Source organism: Phoca vitulina, unplaced genomic scaffold, assembly GCF_004348235.1.
Source record: "Phoca vitulina isolate PV1807 unplaced genomic scaffold, GSC_HSeal_1.0 scaffold87, whole genome shotgun sequence".
Classification (NCBI taxonomy): domain Eukaryota; kingdom Metazoa; phylum Chordata; class Mammalia; order Carnivora; family Phocidae; genus Phoca; species Phoca vitulina.
The window spans coordinates 2,160,028-2,175,551 of NW_022589790.1; the positions used below are offsets into that span (position 1 = coordinate 2,160,028).

General features: G+C 43.2%; 1 protein-coding gene across 2 annotated transcripts in view; it reads right to left on the bottom strand.

Annotated features, from left to right (window-relative positions):
- Positions 1-1,006: 1,006 nt before the first annotated feature.
- PGBD2 (piggyBac transposable element derived 2) overlaps positions 1,007-15,524 on the bottom strand; it is a 34,494-nt gene continuing 19,976 nt past the window's right edge. For both annotated transcript variants that reach the window (XM_032395788.1, XM_032395787.1), the window contains exons 2-3: positions 13,207-13,270; positions 1,007-3,777 (exon numbers count right to left, since the gene is read on the bottom strand). In XM_032395788.1, the coding sequence (XP_032251679.1) occupies positions 2,019-3,777; positions 13,207-13,223 (1,776 nt within the window). In that variant the 5' untranslated portion in view covers positions 13,224-13,270 and the 3' untranslated portion in view covers positions 1,007-2,018. The remainder of the gene's footprint in view (positions 3,778-13,206; positions 13,271-15,524) is intronic.

Below are 15,524 nucleotides of genomic sequence, written 5' to 3' on the forward strand. Positions count from 1 at the left end.
TGTGCTCTCAAAGAAATAAAATCTTTTTTTTTAATTTTATTTATTTATTTGAGAGAGAATGATCACAAGTAGGCAGACAGGCAGGTAGAGGCAGAGGCAGCAGCAGACTCCCCGCTGAGCAGGGACTCGATGCGGGGCTCGATCCCAGGACCCTGGGATCATGACCTGAACCGAAGGCAGACACTTAACCAACTGAGCCACCCGGGCGCCCCAAATAAAATCTTCAAAAAAAAAAAAAAAAGCGGAAAGCAGCGACCAGGTTATCCACTCTCTGCACGTACCTCTGTCCCCTGCTGATAGAGGCCATTTGCTGGCACCTGCAGGGTCTTTTGTCCTTGGAGAGGCAACATACCCTCTTCCAAATGTAGTCCAGGAAGGGGAACATTAACTGGGATTCTACTGAAGAAAGGACCTGTCCTTCCTCCCTCCCTTTAAAAACTTACATCACTATGGACTAAACATCTGCTTTACTTTATGGTAATGAATGGGTTTGAAGATTTTTGATAGATCTTATCAAATTGCCTTCAGAAATGATATACAGATTTACACCCCCTCAGGTACTGCATGAGTTTGCCACCTTTCTACACCCACCCACACCAACAGCAATGGTGTATAAATAACAAATGTATTTGGTAAAAAAAAAAAAAAAAAAAAGATATCTAGTATTGCTTTTATTTGAATTTTATTGCCAACAGAGTGGAGCCTCTTACATATATTGACTATTCATTTGTTTTTATCTTCCATCATTTTTCGATAGCATTGTACATTTTACCCTTGCCATCTGCGTGTATGTGATCGTTTATTTCCTGAGGATATTACCATACATGTAATAATTTATTTTTTTAAAAGATTATTTATTTATTTGAGAAAGAGCTACAAGCAGGAGGCAGAGGGAGAGGAGAAGCATGCTCCCTGCTGAGCAGGGAGCCCAATGCGGTGCTTCATCTCAGGACCTTGGGTTCATGACCTGAGCCGAAGGCAGATGCTTAACTGACTGGGCCACTGACTCAGGTGCCCCTAAATGTAATAATTTAGAATTTGTTTTCTCTATTTGCTTTTTAACCTTGGTAATGAATGTCAATGTTAGTTTGGACAACTGAATATACTGATGTGCCCCCTCTTAAATATGTGCTGTTGTAGAAAGTTCTTTCCCAAATAAAGAAGACACTCTACATGCTTTCTTTGATTTTTGATAGGTCCAAATTTTTACATATATTTCTTTTATTCTTCTGGAGTATATTCTATTTTCCAACATAAAGTATTTTCTATGTTTCAATACTTAACCCCAAATTTCAGGAATTCATATAGGTAGAATTTAAATCAGTGGGGAAATACACATATATTTTTATAAATGATGCAAACCACTGTTTTGGGGGCGGGGGGACAGATTCCTATCTCACACTAGTTATAAAAATGGATTCCATAAGGATATACTTGAATTAGGAAAATATTTTTATCAAGAAAATACGAACTCTACAAATGTAGCCCTTTGGGTAAATACAAGGCAGATTATCTATCCTTGGACAGATTGCTAGTGTTAAAGTGAAATAAATATGATAAAATATCCTTCATCATATTAATACCATACTTATATACTATTGCCCTATCTTAGATTATAAACAATAGCATACAATTATAAAACTTAGTATTCATGAAAGTTTCTCTAAGTTGTTGGCTCTGTTTGATTTTCTTTACTAGGACTCAGGTAAAACCCAAAGCAAGATTTTTACTTGAATAAAAAGGGGCCCATCATTGAAATAAAGAACAGTATAATCTAGAGATTTATAAACACCTATAATTACCAATATAAATATTAATTTATGTTACATGCAGGTATCACAGAAGACAACAAAAAGGTAACTGTAATAGAGATGGGGGAGGGGAACACAAAAGCAAATTGTTAGGGATTCAGGTCTCTTTTTCCCGAGACAAAACCAAGTGCTCCAGGTACTGTATGTAATTAGCTGTTAACATCTCAGAAGCCAAGTGTCTGCAGGGCTCCCTCTGCCCACTGTGCATCACCGGATATGGTACTCCCTGAAGCACTTGGCATGGACGCCCTTCTGGCATTTCTCACAGCGGGTGTTGGTCTGTGAGTGGCAGAGGGCACACCGGGTCCTCTTGTCCTGGTGGACTATCCAGTGCCCGATCATGTCAAAGCGGCTCTCAGTTTCTAGCCGCCTGCTTCGCCTCCCTTGGGAGGACATGTCGGCGTTGCTCTCCAGGTACACGCAGGCCACGTACCTCCGGAAGGCCAGGAGGTCCACCTGGGCATCGTGGCTGCAGGTCCTGTGCAGCTGCCAGGCATTATTGAGGGCGGCATCGACGACATAGCCAATGAAGCTGGAGTACCACTTCATGCCCCGGATCTTCACCTTGTACTTAGCCATGTTCTGGTCCATCCGACGGACACCGCCCCCCTTCTCCTGGTACAGCTTCACCAGGGACGGCTGATGGACCTGGGCCCGCGTCTTGGCAGTTCCGGAATGATGGCCGGCCAGCCCCACGGGCTCTATGCCCACGGCATTGGAGCAGACGGTGACCGCACTGCCGTCGTACCAGCGGCACACAATGACCTCCTCGCTCTCATCCACTTTGTAATCAAATGAGCCCCTCTTCATTTTCTTAAGCTCTTTGGGATCTTTGAGGGGACATCGCTCAGTCCTGTACTCACGAACAGTTCCTGTGGCCTTCACCCCCTTTTTCCTCAAAATGGACATGAGTTTGACACTCGTAAAAACCTTGTCAAAGAATATGTGGTATGGCAGACAGCCACGCTCCTGAAGCGCATCCACAAACTTGACCACCATACTGCCTCCTAGGTCCAGGCCCCCGTGTGATTTGGTGAACAGTGTGCCCTGGGAGGGCTCAAACCACACCAGGTAGCCCCTGCTGGTTGTCCCACACCAGATCTTGTAGCCCAGCCGCATGGGCTTCCCTGCACGCAGCTGCCTGGATCCCCGGTGCCCAAAGTACTCACACATGGACTCACCGAAGCTGTAGAATTCTTCCAAGGGTGCGTGCTTCTGGAAATTGCAATTCATCCGGACAATGAGAGGCCTGACTTTGGCGAACCTATCACTTTCATCCAGCTCCGTGTTATCTGCAAAATGCAGGTACGAGAAGATCAGTTCAAATCTGTCCCTTCTAATTGCATCAGCCACAAGATGGTGATGTGAATCAGGGGATGTTTCCCAAAACATCCTTCTCCTCGGATAGGATATATACCCACTTAAAATCAAAATGCCCAAAACACACTTTAATTCCTGGGCTGTGAGCCCGAGGTTGACGTTTTTCTGCCAAGCGTAACGATTGGTTTCATTAACGATGAAATTAATTGTTCCTTCATCAAAAAACAACTCGAAGAGGCCTACAGGACTCAGTTCCTGGCTTTTGAGATCCTCTATATGAGGATCTGACGCAGTCCAACTGCTGAAGTTGGGTCGGATATCTCTTTTGGTCCAAATACGCTGAGGTTCCGCTACTGCCCTCTGCCTCTTCATGGCCGGCTGCAGCTGCAGCTCATCTTCCTCTTCCTCCTCGGTGCCAGAGTCCTCGGGCACCACAGAAGCGTGCAGGACACTGCCGGGCAGGTGGGAGCCTCGCCGGCCATCTTCATCACCTGAGTCCTCATCAGTGAAGTCCCCTGAGGCATTGTCGGGCGGCGCAATGAAGATCTCCTCCCTGCTGTGGCTGGACTCCTCCAGTGCATTCAGAACCTCCAGCAGCTTCGTAGACTTTGGCTTCGAACCGGCACCTCTCCTAACGGTGAAGGTGCTGCAAAGACAGGAAGCAAAATGTGGAGAGGCCACACAGGGGATGGTGTGTCAGCAGAAAACTCTGTTAAAGGACTGCCTGCGAGGAGGCACTCCCACTGCAGAGCACTTGAGCCCAAACGGCGTCTCGGACGCAGCACCACCAGGCCCAGGGCCAGGTGAGGGAATTTGGCAGGCCAGCACAGACTGCTCTTTCAAAGTGCAGAAGTATTTTAAGGGGAGGCATTCTAAGGAGACATTCCATTCTTCTTTCCTTCTTGAAGTGTTTTGAATAGAGGATCACCTCTAGGGATAAATCCAGGTGCCACTGTCATCCCCCAGGTACCAGTAACCACTGCCAGGGAGCCTGGGCTGCTGAAGTCACACCCATGGATGTCCCCTGACTCAGTGGCCCCAGCAGCTCTACTTTCATCCCTCAATCTTACCTAGGTCTTCCCTTTCCCTTATTAATTTATCAATTAGAAGTTTCCTCTTTCCCAAGTTCTCAAACTCTCCCTAGTTGAACTCTCAGTACCCCAATTCAGGATCCGAACAGATTCAGACAGATTTTCAGATGGTTCCCTCGATATCAGACATCTTACTATATCCTAGCTGCAAGTCAGAAGCCAAACAGACTCCAGAAACATGGAAATCCCTGCTATCCTAACTCTCCCTGCGCAGGGGGGAGCTAACTGGATGTCAGGAGACACTTGTATTTCATGAGCACCAACCACAAGGAGGCACTTCCCAGGGACTGGCAGTGGGCACCCTCCACTCCTGACCTGCACAGCAACGGTTCTAACTGGAGGAGGGAGAGGACAGTTCAAGAAACAAGTAGCTATGCAGGATGGCATCAGGCTGTGAAAGGCGCCATCCTGGATAAGGGACAGAGAATATGGTGAAAGAGTAGGACTGGAGTTGCTATTTTTACATGGATGATGAGTGAAGGCTCACAACGTGGGTGGCCTGAAAAAGAGAGTAAGGCTAGAGACAGGGTGTCCCAGGCAGAGAGGAAGAACTGCAGGTACAAGGCCCTGAGCCTGAAGGGACTTGCTATCTGTAAACAGCAAGGAGGCTTTCGCGGTAATAAGAGGAGGAGAGCAGAGCCCAGCCCCCAGGGCTCAAGACCCTCGTCAGGACACTCAGTCGTGTTCAGCTGGCCCAGGAAGCCCTCTAGAGTGGATGGAACCCGGCGCTGGGGCCTATCACTCTGGTTGTGAGGAAGGACGGGGCGGGGGAGGGGGTATCCCACTGCCCTGGGCCACTCCAGACCAACCTCCTCGTGAGAAGAACTTCGACCGGAGGGAGGACACAGGCTTCACCACAGAGCTGATTTCTCTGCAGACCTGCCCTTGGACTCTGGAGTCCAGACCGCATTACACACTCACTCCAGCCTCACATCCTGGACACTAACTCTATCAACCTCTGCCAGAAGCTGGGCACAGGAGGTCTGACCTCAGCGGAAGTAAGGTGATTCTCATGCTCTGTGTGGGCCAGGGAGAGAAAATCTGCAGCCTTTCCCACGGACCTCAGACTGCGTGGTTCTCGGGGGACAGTAGCCATCATCACAAGTCCCCCAGCCTCTCCTGGTTTGTAGCAGCAGATCCGGGCTGGCACAGGCTCAGGCCCACACACCAGTCTCACTACCTGAGCTGCTGTTTGCACCACGGCCTCCAAACACCTTCTGTACATGGCTGTTCAGAGGCCTGGAGAAGGGCAGGAGGAGTTAAGATGAAGGAGGAGTAGGGGGACCCTATGCTTTCCTCGTGCCTCGAACGCAGCTCGATAAATAGCAAATCATTCTGAACACCCAGGAAATCGATCTGAGGACTGAGAGAGTAAAGTGCACAGCTAGACGGAGAAAAGAGGCTACATTGTGGAAGGTAGGAGGTGTGGAGACAGGATTTGGGGGAGGAAAGAATCGTGGGTGTGGGGAGGGGAGGGAGCCCTGATCAGGGAGCGAGGAGAGAGCGAGAGTACGTGAAGGAGTACATGCAGAGGGCACTGCACAAGAAAAACATGTCCCCAAAACCACTGAGGGAAGAAAACAGGAGGGGCTGACTACAGCAAGCTCTTAGAAGCAGTGGAGCTCAAAGTCTGAAGTTCTGGAAGTGCCATCACCATGGGTGGAGCCTGGCCAGCACAGAGGTGCCCTGTGGAGAAGGGGGCAGAAGCCCAGGAGCAGACAGAGTGGTCTGAGGATCCCGTGGGTCCCACTGGGAGAGACAGATGCTCTTTTTGGAGAGGTGCATTGCCCCTCCGGGGACAAAACAGCCAGCAGACACCACTGAGCTGCCCTGCCCATTCTCGTAGGAGCACAGGCAGCTGCTGAGTACAGCTAACCTGGACATCGGCTTTTTTGCTGTGCTTTACCATGAACTCCAAGCCCCTGTGTGTTTGGGTGACTGCCCTTCAGGGACAAAGCGGCACCAGCCACAATGTGGCTAGACACTCCCCCAGAGGATTAGCGCAGGTCCATGATGCACTGGATCCCTAAAATCTGCAGTTCTGAAACCCAGCCAGCATGCATGAGATAAAACAGGAGCACTGTGCCACTGGGTGGGCAAACAGCTCGGACACAGGGTGAAGGTAGGCATCTGAGGGAAGCTGGGGACAAATGAGGGGAGACGGTTCTCTCTTCTGTGAAGGCTTCCTGGATAGCAGTGGGCACGACTCCCCTCTCCAGGGAACAGAGTGGGGTGACGCCATTTTAATCTGCCTCCCCCACCCGCCCCAGTCAGCACTGACGGGCTTCAGTGCACACAGTGGGGGCTTCAGACGTTTACACCAAGCCCCACCCTCTTAAACTGTGCAGGTGCTTCTTCACTAGGGCAAGTGTGACGGAGAGCCAGAGCGGCAGCTGGGCCTCTCCCCCAGGAAACCAGCTCAAACTCCCCACACCCAAGTCTACCAACCATAGAGTGATACAAAAACCAGCTCTAGCACATACTGGATCCAGCCTTTTTTTTGTTTTTTAAAGATTTTATTTATTTATTTGACAGACAGACAGACACAGCAAGAGAGGGAACACAAGCAGGGGGAGGGGCAGAGGGAGAAGTAGGCTTCCCGCTGAGCAGGGAGCCCAATGCGGGGCTCGATCCCAGGACCCTGGGAACATGACCTGAGCCGAAGGCAGATGCTTAACGACTGAGCCACCCAGGCGCCCCGGATCTTGTTTTTTTATCCATTCTGATACCCTGTGTCTACTGATGGAGCATTTAGTTTGTTTACATTCATAATGAGTACTGATATGAATTTGCCTTTGTGTTACTTGTAAAGTCACTGTTCCTGTAGATTTTCTCTGTTCCTTTCCTGTCTTCGTTGGCTTGTGGTCTTTCTTTCCCACTCAAAGGGTCCCCTTTAATTTCTTGCAGGGCTGATTTAGTGGTCATGAACTCGTTTAGTTTTTGTTTGTCTAAGAAACTCTTTATCTCTCCTCCTATTCTGAATGATAGCCTTGCTGGATCAAGTATTTTTGGCTGCAGATTTTTCCTGTTCAACACGCTGACTATATCACGCATCACCCTTCTGGCCTGTGAAGTTTCTGTGGAGAGATTTGCTGCTAACCTTATTTGTCTTCCCTTGTAATTTAGGGATTTCTTTTCCCTTGATGCTCTCAGGATGTTTTCCTTATCTCTGTATTTTGCAAATTTTACTACAATATGTCTTGGTGTTGCCCTATTTTTGTCGATTTTGGTCGGAGTTCTCTGTGCCTCTTGGATTTGGATGTCTGTTTCCTTCACCAGATTAGGGAGGTTTTTCAGCTATAATTTCCTTAAGTAAACCTTCTGCCCCATTTCTCTCTTCTTCTTCTTCTGGGACTCCTATGATATGAATGTTGTTATGCTTTATGATGTCACTGAGATCCCTAAGTCTACATTCGTGATCTAATATTTTTCTTTCTCTCTTCTTTTCAGCTTCATTATTTTCCATAATTTTATTTTTTATATCACTTATTTATTCTTCTGATTCTTCCATCCTTGTGGTCATTACATCCATTCGGTTTTGCATCTCGGTTATAGCACTTTTTATTTCACACTGACTAGTTTTTAGGTCTTATCCCCATGGTAAGGGACTCTCTGGTGTCGTATACTTTTTTCAAGCCCAGTTAGTATCCTTATGATTGTTGTTTTAAAATCTGGGTCAGGTATATTACTTATATCTGTTTTGAATAGATCCCTGGCTCAGACCTTTTCTTGTTCTTTCTTTTGGGAATGAATTCTTCCCTCTTGGCATTTTGCCTAAGTCTCTGTCTTCCATGTGTTAGGAAAGCCTTTATGTTTCCTCCTCATGAGAGTAATGAGCTTATTAAGAAGAGGTCATTAAAAAAAAAAAAAGAAGAAGAAGAGGACATATACTGACCAGGGCCTGGCACTGCGGGAAGTGTTTCTGGTGTATGCTATGTGCACTCTGCTGCTGTGTTCTGGCTGCTCTTTCCCTCAGGTCAGTTCTCTGCAGAGTTTCACCCCACCTTCAGTGAGGCGTGTTTGACCCTTGTGCAGTATGTGGTGAGTCTTAAGTTGGTGTGCTGTAGTCTCCTTGTTAAAAAGGCTAGATCCAGGGGCCCCCTGGGCGGCTCAGTCAGTTAAGCGTCTGCCTTCGGCTCAGGTCATGATCCCAGGGTCCTGGGATCGAGCCCCACATCGGGCTCCCTGCTCAGCGGGCAGCCTGCTTCTCCCTCTCCCACTCCCCCTGCTTGTGTTCCCTCTCTCGCTGTGTCTCTCTCTGTCAAATAAATAAATAAAATCTTAAAAAAAAAATAAGATCCATCTCTATGCTGCCTACAAGAAACTCACTTTAGACCTAAAGACACTTGTATATTGAAAATGAGGGTACGGAGAACCATCTATCATGCTAATGAACATCAAAAGAAAGCCAGAGTAGCCACACTTATATCAGACAAACTAGATTTTAAACTAAAGACTGTAACAAGAGATATAAAAGGACACTATAATAAAGGGGTCTATCCAACAAGAACATCTATCTAACAATTGTATATATTTATGCCCCCAAAATTGGAGTACCCAAATATAAAAATCAATTAATAACAAACTTAACGAAAGTCATCAATAATACAGTAATATTAGGGAACTTTAACACCCCACTTACAGCAATAGACAGATCATATAAGCAGAAAATCCACAAGGAAACAATGGCTTTAAAAACAAACTGGACCAGGGGCACCTGCACGGCTCAGTTGTTAAGCGTCTGCCTTTGGCTCAGGTCATGGTCCCAGGGTCCTGGGATCGAGCCCCACATCGGGCTCCCTGCTCTGCAGGAAGCCTGCTTCTCCCTCTCCCACTCCCCCTGCTTGTGTTCCCTCTCTCACTGTGTCTCTGTCAAATAAATAAAATCTTAAAAAAAAAAAAAAAAAAAACGGACCAGATGGAGTTAACAGACAGATTCAGAACATTTCATCTGAAAGCACCAGAATACACATTCTTTTTGACTGCACATGGAACATTCTCCAGAAGAGATCACACGCTGGGTCACAAACAAGGCCTCAACAAATACAAAAAGACTGAGATCATACCATGCATATTTTCTCACCACAACGCTATGAAACTTGAAGTCAACCACAAGAAAAAGTATGGAAAAACCACATACATATGGAGGTTAAAGAACACCATACTAAAGAATGAATGGGTGAATCAGAAAATTAAAGAAATAAAAAAAATACATGGAAGCAAATGAAAATACGACAGGCCAAAATTTGTGGCATGCAGCATAAGCAGTCCTAAGAGAGAAGTATACTGCAACACAGGCCTACCTCAAGAAGTAAGAAAAGTCTCAAATATACAACCTAACCTTACACCTAAAGGAGCTAGAAAAGGAACAGTAAATAATGACTAAAGGAAGCAGAAGAAGGGAAATAATAAAGATTAGAGCAGAAATAAATGATACAAAAACAAAAAAACCCAGAACAGATCAGTGAAACTAGGAGCTGGTTCTTTGAAAGAATTAATAAGATTGATAATCCCCTAGCCAGACTTACCAAAAAAAAAAAGAGAGAGAGAGAGAGAGAGAGAGAGAGAGAGAGAAAGGACCCAAATAAATAAAATCACAAATGCAAGAGGAGAGATTGCAACCAATACCACAGAAGTACAAACAATTATGAGAATATTATGAAAACTAATATGCCAACACATTGGGCAATCTGGAAGAAATGGATAAATTCCTAAAAACATATAAACTACCAAAAGTGAATCAGAAAGAAATAGAAAATGTGAACAGACCCATACCAGCAAGTAAAGTAAATCAGTAATCAAAAATCTCCCAACAGAAGGAAGTCAGGGCTAGATGGTTTCTCAGGGAAATTCTACCAAACATTTAAGGAAGAGTTAATACCTATTCTTCTCAAATTGTTCCAAAAAATAAAAATGGAAGAAAACCTTCCAAACTCATTCTATGAGGCCAGCATCACCTTGATTCCAAAACCAGAGAAAGATCCCGATGAGGCCAATATCCCTGATGAACATGGATGCAAAAATACTCAACAACATACTAGCAAATTAAATCCAACCCTACACTAAAAGAATCATTGAGCACAATCAAATGAGATTTATTCCTGGGCTACAAGAATTGTTTGACATTCGCAAATCAATCAACATGATACACCACATTAATGAAAGAAAGGTAAGAACCATACAATCCTCTCAACAGATGCAGAAAAAGCATTTGACAAAGTACAACATCCATTCTTGATAAAAACCTTCCACAAAGTCGGGATAGAGGAAACATACCTCAACATCATAAAGGCCATGTATGAAAGACTTACTAATATCATCCTCAATGGGGACAAATAGAGCTTTTCTTCCAGGGTCAAGAACAAAATAGGGATGTCCACTCTCACCATTATTATTTAAAATAGTACCAGAAGTCCTAGCCTCAGCAATCAGACAACAAAAAGAAACAAAAGGCATTCAAATCCACAAAGAAGTCAAACTTTCACTATTTGCAGACAACATGATACTCTATTTAGAGAACCCAAAAGACTCCAGCAAAAAATTGCTAGAACTGATACACAAATTCAGTAAAGTTGCAGGATACAAAATCAATGTAGAAATCTCTTGCATTTCTATATACCAATAATGAAGCAGCAGAAAGAGAAATCAAGGAATTGATGCCATTTACAATTGCACCAAAACAATCAGATACCTAGGAATAAACCTAACCAAAGAGGTAAAAGATCTGTACTCTGAAAACTATAGAACACTTATGAAAGAAATTGAGGAAGACACAAAGAAATGGGAAAACATTCCATGCTCATGGATTGAAAGAACAAATGGGAAAATGTCTACACTACCTAAAGCAAACTATATATTTAATGCAATCCCTATCAAAATACCAGAGGTATTTGCCACAGAGCTAGAACAAACAACAGTAAAATTTGTATGGAACCACAATAGATCCCGAATAGCTAAAGCAATCTTGAAAAACAAAACCAAAGCTGGAGGCATCACAATTCTGGACTTCAAACTATATTACAAAGCTGTCATCATCAAGACAGTATGGTACTGGCACAAAAGCAGACACACAGATCAATGGAACAGAATAGAGAGCCCAGAAATGGGCGCAGCCCTATATGGTCAAGTAATCTTCAACAAAGCAGGGAAGAATATCCAATGGGAAAAACAAAGTCTCTTCAACAAATGGTGTTGGGAAAATTGGACAGTCACATGGAGAAGAAACTGAACCACTTTCTTACACCATACACAAAAATAAACTCAAAATGGATAAAGGAGCAAAATGTGACAGGAATCCATCAAAATCTTAGAGAAAAACACAGGCACCAACCTCTTTGAAGTTGCCTTACCAACTTCTTACTAGATATGTTGTTAGAGGCAAGGGAAAGAAGAGCAAAAATGAACTATTGGGACACTTTTGCACAGTGAAGAAAACAATCCATAAAACTAAAAGGCAACCTACGGAACGGGAGAAGATATCTACAAATGACCTATCTGATAAAGGGTTAGTATCCAAAATCTAAAAAGAACTTATCAAACTTAATACCCACAAACCAAATAATCCAATTAAGAAATGGGCAGAAGACATGAATAGAATGCCAAAGAAGGCATCCAGATGGCTAACAGACACATGAAAAGATGCTCAACATCACTCATCATCAAGGAAATACAATTCAAAATCAGGATGAGATACCACCTCACACCTGTCAGAATGGCTAAAATTAACAACACCAGGAACAACAGATGTTGGCGAGGATGCGGAGAAAGGGGAGCCCTCTTAAACTGTCAGTGGGACTGCAAACTGGTGTAGCCACTCTGGAAAACAGTATGGAGATTCCTCAAATAGTAAAAATAGTAATACCCTATGACCCAGTAATTGCACTACTAGGTATTTACCCAAAGGATACAAAAATACTGATTTGAAGGGGCACATGCACCCCAATGTTTATAGCAGCACTATCAACAATAGCAAAACTATGAAAAGAGTCCAAATGTCCACAGACTGACGGATGCATAAAGAAGACACAGTGAATGCAATGGAATTTTACTCAGCCATCAAAAAGACTGATATCTTCTCATCTGCATTGATGTGAATGGAACTAGAGGGTATTATGTATGCTAAGCAAAGTAAGTCAGTCAGAGAAAGACAAATACCATATGATTTCACTCATATATGGAATTTAAGAGAAAAAAAAGAAACAGATGAACACAGGGGAAGGAACTAAAAAAAAGAGGGGGAGGTATACCACAAGAGATTCTTTATTATAGAGAACAAACAGGCTTGCTGGAGGGGAGGTGGGCAGGGGACGGGCTAAATGGGTAATGGGTATTAAGGAGGGTACTTGTTGTGATGAGCACTGGGTGTTACAGGTAAGTGATGAATCACTAAATTCTAGTCCTGAACCAGTATTACGGTATATGTTAACTAACTAGAATTTAAATAAAAACTTGAAAAAGAAAAAAGACTCATTGAGTGGCAAAGCTTGCAGGGACTAAGGCAGCCCAACAGCAACCATCTTGTGCGTTAAAAGATGAGGAAGGGGAGCCTGGGTGGCGCAGTCAGTTAAGTGACCAACTGTTGGTTTTAGCTTGGGTCCTGATCTCAGGGTCGTGAGACTGGGCCCCACATCAGGCTCTGTGCTCAACCTGGAGTGTGCTCGCCTTCTCTCTCTGCCCCTTCCACTTGTGCTCTCTCTCTCTCAATAAATAAATCTTAAAAAAAAAAAAAAAGATGAGGAAAGTAAATCACATTTTTAAATATAGTGTAGACACTGGAGCTACAGAACCACACCCATACCACATATACTACCTTGCCTGCCTCATCTTTTCTCCAATCTCCCTTTTCTCCTCTTCCTCCTTTTCCTTCCTAGACACCAAATGCTTAGTGAGGCCAGCTGGACTACGGGCTAAAAATGTCATGGGCCTGGCCTTTCAAAAAGACAGGAGTAATTACTTGCATAAAGCCTTTCTTCAAACACACTTACCTTGAAGTTGAAGCCATGATGAACTGGGAACATAGAGTTGTCTATATGTGCAGAGTCAAAGAATCTGTAAGACAATAGAAGTTTATTTTTAAAAAACTGTATCTTAATTAGCAAGACAATAGGACCTTCTCCACCATTTAAGGGAAAAGACATCTCTAGCTTAAGGTTCACCAGCAACCAGAAGGGGATGAATTGAGTACACACAGGAGATAGTGTCTAGTCAACTGGCTAATCAGAGGGAAAAACAATGAGCTCTCTACCTCACACCAAAATACATCGTAGGGCAAAGTTGTTCACCATCAGAGCTATTGGCATGTGGGCTGGATGAGCCTTTGCTGTGTGGGGCTGTCCTGTGTATTACGGAATGTTAGCTTTCCAGGCCTCTACCCACTAGATACCAGTAGAACACCGATCCCCTAATTGTGGAAATCAAAAGTTTCCAGACATTACCATGTGTCCCATGGGGGACAAAACTGCACCTGGTTGACCCAAGAGAACCTACTGTAATAATGTAAATATTTTCTAACAATGCTGCCCAATATGGTAGACATGAGCCACACGTGGTTATTAAACATCTGATATATATGGCTAGCGTGCCTGAGAAAGTGAGTTTTTAATTTTATGTAATTTTAATTAATTTTAATGAAAACAGTCACATGTGCTTGGCCAGTGGCCCCTGTATTAGACAGTGAAGTCCTAGATGTATAAAGAACTAACTAACTATGAAACAACATTCTCTTAACAACCAGTGGATCAAAGAAAAAATTAAAGGGGAAATTAAAAAGTATCTTGAGGGGCACCTGGGTGGCTCAGTTGATTAAGCATTCAACTCCTGATTTCGGCTCAGGTCATGATCTCAGAATCGTGAGACTGAGCCCCACGTCAGGCTCTGCACTGAGTATGGAGCCTGCTTAAGATTCTCTCTCTCCCTTTCCCTGTGCCCCGCCCCCCCAACTAGTGTGCTCTCTTTCTCAAATAAATAAATAAATAGTATCTTGAAACAAATGAAAAAGGAAACACAACATACCAAAACATTTAAGTTGCAGCAAAAGATTTCTAGGAGAGACGCTTAATGCTATAAACACATACATAAAGAAAACAGAATGATCCCAAATAAAAAACTTAACTTTACACCTCAAGGAACTATAAAAAGAATAGATAAATGGATAAAGAAAAAATGGTGTATATATATATACATACACAATAGAATATTATTCAGCCATAAAAAAGAATGAAATCTTGCCATTTGCAACAACGTGGATGGAGCTAGAGTATAATGCTAAGTGAAATAAGTGAGTCAGAGAAAGACAAATACTATATGATTTCATTCATATGTGTAATTTAAGAAACAAAAAATGAGCAAAGGAAGAAAAAGAGAGAGAGAGAGAAACCAAGAAATGACTCAACTACAGAGAACAAACTGATGGCTACCAGAAGGGAGGTGGGTGGGAGGATGGGTAAAATAGGTGATGGGGATTAAGGAGGGCACGCCACTTATGATGAGCACAGGGTGATGTATGGAAGTGCTGAATCACTATATTGTACACCTGAAACTAATATAACACTGTATATTAACTATACTGGAATTTAAAATTAAATTATAATTTTTAAAAAAAGAATAACCTAAGCCCAAAGTTAGCAGCAGAAAAGAAATAAAAGACTGGAGCAAAAATAACAGAGAACAGAAAAATAATAGACGAGATTAACAAAACTGAATTAGTTTTTTGAAAAGAACAAAACTGACAAATTTCTAGCTACAGTATCCAAGAAATAAAGAGAACCCAAATAAACAAAATTATAAATGAAAGAGGAGAAACTATAACTGATACCACAGAAACAAAAGATCATAGAGGCTACTATGAATAATTACTGATTATATGCCAACAAACTGGACAACCTAGAAAAAGTTGATAAACTCTCAGAAACACACATTCTACCAAGACTGAACCAGGAGAAACAGAAATTTTGAACAGTCCAATTACTAGCAGGAAGACTGAATCAGTAATGCAAACTCTCCCAACCAAAAAACAAACAAGAAAACAAAAATGAAAAGCAAAATCCCAATACCAAATGCACTCACTGGTAAATTTTACCAAACATTTAAAGAACAATTAATGCCAGTTCTTCTCAAACTCATCCAAAAAAAAAAAAAAAACCAAAGAGAAGGAACACCTCAAACTCATAAGATAAGCATTACTCCAATACCAAAGCCTGATAAGAATATTACAAGAAAAGAATGGAATGTGAGGATGGTTCAAAAGACAAATATAGAGGAGGTGATGTCAGCAGATGGTGGACTACTAAGCTCCAGGCCTTCA